The following is a 6,957-nucleotide window of genomic DNA, read 5'->3' on the forward strand; positions in this document are numbered from 1 at the left end:
AGGTGGTTGTGATGATTGTGGTGGCAGTAGAAGTAGTAGCAGAAGAAATAGTAGTAGTAGTAGTAGTAGTAGTGGTGGTGGCGGTGATGGTAGTGGTGGTGGTGGTGGTGGTGGTGGTGATGGTGGTGGAGGTAAAAGAGGAGGCGGTTGTGATGATTGTGGTGGCAGTAGTAGTAGTAGTAGTAGTAGTAGTGTCCTCCACGTTGCTCTCACTCTCCTTTTTTTGATTACCACTACTATTGTTACGATTTGCTTATGTCACAACGTATATTTTCAATATTTTCTTCGATGTGCTTCTCTAAATTGTCGATGTGCATCTTTAGTAAAATTCCTAAAACATGATGAATTTAAGAACCGTTTTAACGAGTCGTACAGGAACTCCTCTTCGGAGGAAAAGAATTTATTCGAATGAAAAAATGCTATTGCATGTATGTATGTAACTTTTCTTGTTACAGTAAAAGGAAGTAGTGATATATACGAGGAGATGCTGCAAAGTTCCTGGCTTTGGGTACAAGAAAATACAGGAGAATCAGTTATGATTTTATTCAACATATTCCCCTCTCAGATTCACACATAATGCAGCGGTCCTTCAGTTTTTCTAAGCCCAGTAAAAGAACTCGTAAAGTTGGGCCTCCAGCCAGGCCTTTTGCGACACCCTTAAAACCAGGTGCTGAAAAGGTCCTGGCTTTCAGTAAAAGAAAATACAGGAGTATCAGTTAATTATGGTTTTATTCAACATATTTCCCCTCTCAGATTCACACACTCATTGCTGGGGTTCTTCAGTTTTTCTAAGCGCAGTAAAAGAACTCGTAAAGTTGGGCCCCCGTCCAAGTATTTGGCGTCACCTTTAAAACTAGGAACTTTTCAGCGCCTCTTCGTCTTTTGTTGTGTTTAATCTGAAACTTCTGGTTTCCGAATATTCCACTGTTGCTGCTAGGCAAGAGGTACACCTATGAAACTGAAGTATTTGAAAGGCGGTTGCTACTGCTGCTGCTGCTGCTTATCCTCGAATCGACCCTGATTAAGGAGAGCTTTGATCAAGGATGCATGAAGCAAGATGCAGCAAATTCTATTATTTTTAGAAGTATCTAAGAATTATGGTCATTATCTAGCATTTCCGTTCCCATTTTTTTAAAGAACTTAGGGTATGGATTTGCGGGTAACTTGGTTGTTATTTCTAGCAGCTGGATTGTCAGTATAAGCGAATCTATAAGATGCATTCGGCAGCGACACATAGCGCACTTATTTAGTGATAAACGATGGTCTTCGAAAATAAAAGTCTCCTGGCAATTAACATGTTATAATAATGCATAACTACAAGCATCTACCTAAAAAGATACATGTACACGTTTAAGTGACACTTGAATTAATAGGATTATTAAAGGGGTTGAAATTTCGACAGGTGGACCTAAAATAGCCCGTAGTTTAACTAAGTCTTTGTTGTTTTAGTTACTAGTTGTTCAAACGGGAAATACGTAATTGTTGCTGAATATCGGAAATGACTTAAGTTTTTCAAGAACGTTCTAGATTTTACCCAATAAAAAATTTTAAATTCGTAAATTTCGGTTTTGTATTTGGTTTGCAAGATTCTATTTGTGAATTCGTGTGTTGAAGCATATCATATTGTGTCTGGGGAGAGTCATTCTGTTTTAATGCCTTATTAGTTAACACACTCACCGGTTCGATTTCCGCTCATTTAATTATTTATTTTTATTTTTCTGAGTGGAAATCGAACCGGTGAGTGTGCTAATAAGGCATTAAAACAGTATCATTTTCCGACTAAATTAACAAATGAAATAAATATTCATTGACGTTAATTATTCGAGGGCGTCATCTGCACGACAAAGTATAGTTAAGTGTTCCTAAATATGAATGAAAATATGTATGTATTTATGTATGTATGTCAATATAAACATACACACATATAGCTATGTATATAGGTATATATGTACACTTATATACATACGCATATATGTATTTGTGTGTGCATATATAATATATATTATATGTATGTGTATGTATGTAAGCATATTTGTGTCTGTGTGTGTGTGTGTGTGTGTATATATATATATATATATATATATATATGTATGTATTCACACACACACACACACACATGTATATGTATATGTGTGTATGTGTGTGCGTGTGCGTGCGCACAAAGAATAATATACCGAGAATAAAAAGAAACGTAATTCGAAACGTAGTGAGCAAAAGATTATGTTATTCATATCGGCAAACACGGGAGACAACTCCATACTTATCAGTTTTTTTTCCTTTTTTTGTTTTTTTTTTTTTGTTTTAGAACTCTTCAGTGAAACCTGAGCTTTACTGAAGTAACAGAGTCAGTATGCGAAAAGCACTGTATCACACATGAGGTGAGAAAATTTAGCATATTTGAAAAGAAAAAATATCACTCAGGTTAATTAACAACTGTTTGTAAGGTAGAAAGCGTCCCTAAGAAATTAACCTCATTGATTTGTTTAAATACGCTAATTTTCCACACTTACCAGTGTACAGTATTTTAACATCTACTTAATGATATTGCCATGACATCTTCGGTATATACTATAGCCTCGGTCTAACCAAGGCTTTGTGAGTGGATTTGATAGAGGGAAACTGAAAGAAGCCCGTTGTGTAAATATATATATATGTATGCGCGCGCGTGTGTGTGTGTGTGTGTGTGTGTGTGTGTGTGTGTGTCACACCACTTGACAACCGACCTGGTGTGTTTACGTCCGTGTAACTTAGCAGTTCGGCCGAAGAGTCCGATAGAATAAGTACCAGGTTTTAAAAAAAAAACTAATTACTGGATCGATACATCCGACTAAAAATTCCTCGAAGCCTTGCTCCAGCATGGCCGCAGTTTAATGACTGAAACGAGTAAAAGATAAAAAATAAAAGATATTTACTATACTTCTTGCAGGTATCAAAATCATATCGTCTAGCCCCTACATCTTATTTTACTGTGTTCCTTACTGACTCCATGGTGGTTGTCTTACTTGTTAGTATTGTTGTTACTTAACCCCAGACTTCAAAATTATTAGGAAATGTACAGCCCCGAACTAAATGCTTTTCTATATTTATTCCGATTCCTCTTTCTTTTCATTTCCATTTTGTTTAAGTTCGGGTTTGATTTTCCTCTTATGTAACTTCGATAAGATAAAAAAATTGGATTGTCCGACCATGCCCTCCCTCACAAATCTTATAGTTTCTTGCTATTATAAAAAAAAATATTACTTGATATATACGTGTATAAATGTATGTTCATACACACACACACACACACACACACACATATATATATATATACGTGGTCTGACCAATAAGTATCCGGACTGTTGGCATAGTAATAAAGCTTAAAGCACGCAGAGTAAAGCCACTTGGCACACATTGGCCTTGAACTATTCTGTGCATGCGCACTAAGTTTTAACGTTCTAGCTCACATCCTTTGTTTACAGCAGTGTTTGGAAGTATCGTGTATATCGTGTGATCGTCGCATTGACCATGACAGAATGTTGAGCAGAGAATCTGGATCAAATTTTGCCAAAAGCTTGGCGATACCTACTCAGAGGCCTACGCAAAGATTTCAAAAAGTTTTCAATGTTCTCGACACAATCAAGGAGATCTTGTCCAGCTGAGACCCGAGTGTCTTTTTGGCCAGCTGAAAGCAGTTTGGGCACATGCATCTTATACCCAACCGTAACTAATCAGCACATCTTCTGATAACTCATGGATGGTGATTCGACGATTTCCACTCACAGCTGCACGCACATCTGCGACTTTTTTGTCGGTTCTGCTGGTTGCGAGTCTCCCAAAATATCTGTCGCTATTGACATTTTTTCGGTCATCTTGGAAACTTCTGAAACACTCGTATACTTGTGTGGGGCTCATACACTCCTCTCCATACACTTTCTGCAACTTAGCATAGGCCTCTGAGCAGGTATCGCCATGACAACTTTCTCTCTTATGCTCAATGTGACGATAACATGCTACATACGTTTCTTCCAAGCACTCCTGTAAACAGTGTGAGCTAGAACGTTAAAACTTAGTGCGCATGCACATCAGAATTCAAGATGGTCTATCTGTGTCAAGCGGCTTCACTCTGCGTGCTTTAGCTTCGTTACTATGGCAACAATCTGTATACTTATTGCTTAGACCTTGCATATATTTATAGAATATAGACACACACACACACACACACACACACACACACACACACACATACGTCTATATAAATACATGTGTGTGTATATAGGATCCAAAATGATTGCGCACACATAGGTGCACATATTCACACACACATACACAAACAAACATAAATGAAATTTTTCCTTCATATATCTGTATATTCAATGTGATGTTATACAGTGAAACTTGCCATATTTTCGAGTTGAGAGCTCTACTCAGTAATTATATCTAGCATGTACGATTCTCTTAAGTAACCATTTAGTGTTCTCTTTTAACTCACAACTGGACCTTTCCTCAATCGCGTGGTGCTCCTTTATTGGGGTTTAAAATTTACAAAATATTTAGTAGTTTCAGAAAAAGAGTTTATGCTTTTATGTTTCTTTTCTAAAAACAAGAACATTGAACTGATTAAATACTTACTCTTCTTGGAGCCAGAACTTGCTTCAGACGCTACACTCTCTTCTTCAACACTCTTCTGTTGAAACGGCACCAAAGCTGGGTTGAGACCATATACCACAGGGGGGCCAAATACGGGTAGGTGTGGACGATCTTCACAAAAAATAGGTACAATCAAATTTTCATCATCTTTAATCTCTTCATAATAATCAGGTTGTTTCCCGGCCAGTTTTCTCTGCATAAGTTCCTCCTCAGTTAATGGCTGAATCGTCATTTCAGGAATGACAATTGTTTTCTTTTCCACAGTTGGTGACGTGTCTCTTTTAGGAACAGTCTGCAATTTTGATTGATAATTAGGTAAAGGAATATCTAATTCATCTAATTGCACATCACCCCATGGCTTTTTAACCACTTCTTTTAGGTTAACCACATTAAATTTGGGTATATTTATATTGGAGCTAAAATCAGCTGGAGCAACGTTTTCTTTGTCTTCTACGGGAAAAGAAACTGGAGAACTCGGTGGCATGGGCGACACAGACGGTGATTTAAACGGCTGCGGTTTGGCAGCAATTAAAGGTGGCGGTGGTCGCAAAGGTAGGTGACTAGCGACCTTTGGCTTTGTACCAATTGATTTATGTGGCTCTAGGGGACCCATATAGGTATGGTGAACTTTTGTTTCGGTGGTTGTTACATGATTATGTTGATCCTGAGTAATTTGTGTGACATTACTCTGATGAGTGATTCTCTGCTGTTGAATTAAATTTTGATCGGGATGAACTGCTTGCGGGGTGACGGATCGATTATCGATAGGTTGTTGGATCCCCTGTGACCCCCCATAAGAATTTTGGTGGATTTGGTTAAATACTTGCGGTTCCTGTTGTTGGTTTGGTCTTCCGGGCATCATAAAGTTGGTGTGCTTTTGTTGAGTGGTTTTAATGATGTTTTGATGCGTTGTCTTCTTCGTCATAATTGAGCGCTCAGGTTTTTTATTCTGCTGTGTTGGCTCTGCCATCTTAAACGAAGTAGTAACTGATTTGTATGACGTCTGAACAGATGGAGGGTTTGCCACGTCAGCAGTAGTGTCTGGTGCGTCTGAACCCCTGGGTAGCTTTTGCAAAGGATCACCCCTTAAAAATATAAAATCAAAATTTCGTTTAAAATATTTACCAAAAGAGTCTGTAAAAATGGACAGACAAACAGACAGAGCGAAAGATAGACATAGACGAACAGACAGATAAGCAGAGAGACAGACGGATAGATAGATAGAGAGAGAAAGAAAGAGCTAGAGAGAGAGAGAGAGAGAGAAAGAGAAAGAAAGAGTCAGACAGACAGACAGAAACAGACACATACAGAGTGAATGAGTGAGTGAGTGAGTAGATTGATAGACTGATTGATTGATTGTTACAGTAGTACATTATTTAGAACAGATAGAAATTTAATGTAGATTAAACAATGAAAATGGCTGGCTTTGATTATTTATATGAAATTAAACTAACAAAATCGAAAACAAAAATCCAAGTTCCACTTAATCACATTTTAAAACATGTCACGTCACAGCGGGAATTAAGTAAATTGAAACTCAAATAACGATGAATATTGTACGAGTGCACAAATACATCTTAGAGACATTATGTAAATGAGCAGACATTTAGCAAATGTGGCTAGTCTTTTACTTGTTAACAATCATCTGACTGCGGCCATGCTGGAGCACCGCCTTGAAGTGTTTTAGTCGAACAAATCAACTCCAGGACTTATTTTTAAGCCTAGTACTTATTCTATCGGTCTCTTTGCCGAACCGCTAGTTAACAGGAACGTAAACACGCCAACACTAGTTGTCAAGCGATTATGGTGGGAGGAGGGGGAACAAACACAGACACAAACACAGACACAAACACACGCACACACATAGATATGTATACGATGGGTTTCTTTCAGTTTCCGTCTACCAAATCCACTCAAACACTTTGGTTGGCTCGAAGCTATTGCAGAAGGTACTTGCCCAATGAGCCACGCCTGCGCCTATTTTTTCTAAACAAAAGCAAATCTGGAACATCACATTAACATCAGCATGAGCAAGCACTGATATTGCTTGCGGCCAACAGTGGATAATGAATACAGGAATTATAAATCCATCATAGTACATACGATGCTGAAAAGTTCCTGGTTTCGGGTAAACTAAAATGCAGGAGACTAAAATACAGGAGTTAATAATAATTTTACTCAATATATTCCCCTCTCAGATTCGCACACTCATTGCAGCGGTCCTTCAGTTTTTCTAAGTCCTGTAAAAGAACTCAGAAAGTTGGGCCGCCAACCGGGTCTTTCGCGATACCCTTAAAGCCAGGAACTTTGCAGTACACCATTATATAT

The 6,957-nt window shown here is 38.1% G+C and overlaps 1 protein-coding gene across 3 annotated transcripts in view; it reads right to left on the minus strand.

Moving 5' to 3' along the window:
• The window catches only part of LOC106882558 (uncharacterized), a 214,413-nt gene that overhangs the window by 84,128 nt on the left and 123,328 nt on the right, over positions 1–6,957 (minus strand). For all 3 annotated transcript variants that reach the window (XR_008264440.1, XM_052968895.1, XM_052968894.1), the window contains exon 4: positions 4,612–5,714. Coding sequence is in view for 2 of the 3 variants with exons in the window: in XM_052968895.1 (XP_052824855.1) it covers positions 4,612–5,714 (1,103 nt within the window). In the remaining variant the exon portion in view is untranslated. The remainder of the gene's footprint in view (positions 1–4,611; positions 5,715–6,957) is intronic.

Source organism: Octopus bimaculoides, chromosome 6 (assembly GCF_001194135.2).
Source record: "Octopus bimaculoides isolate UCB-OBI-ISO-001 chromosome 6, ASM119413v2, whole genome shotgun sequence".
NCBI lineage: Eukaryota > Metazoa > Mollusca > Cephalopoda > Octopoda > Octopodidae > Octopus > Octopus bimaculoides.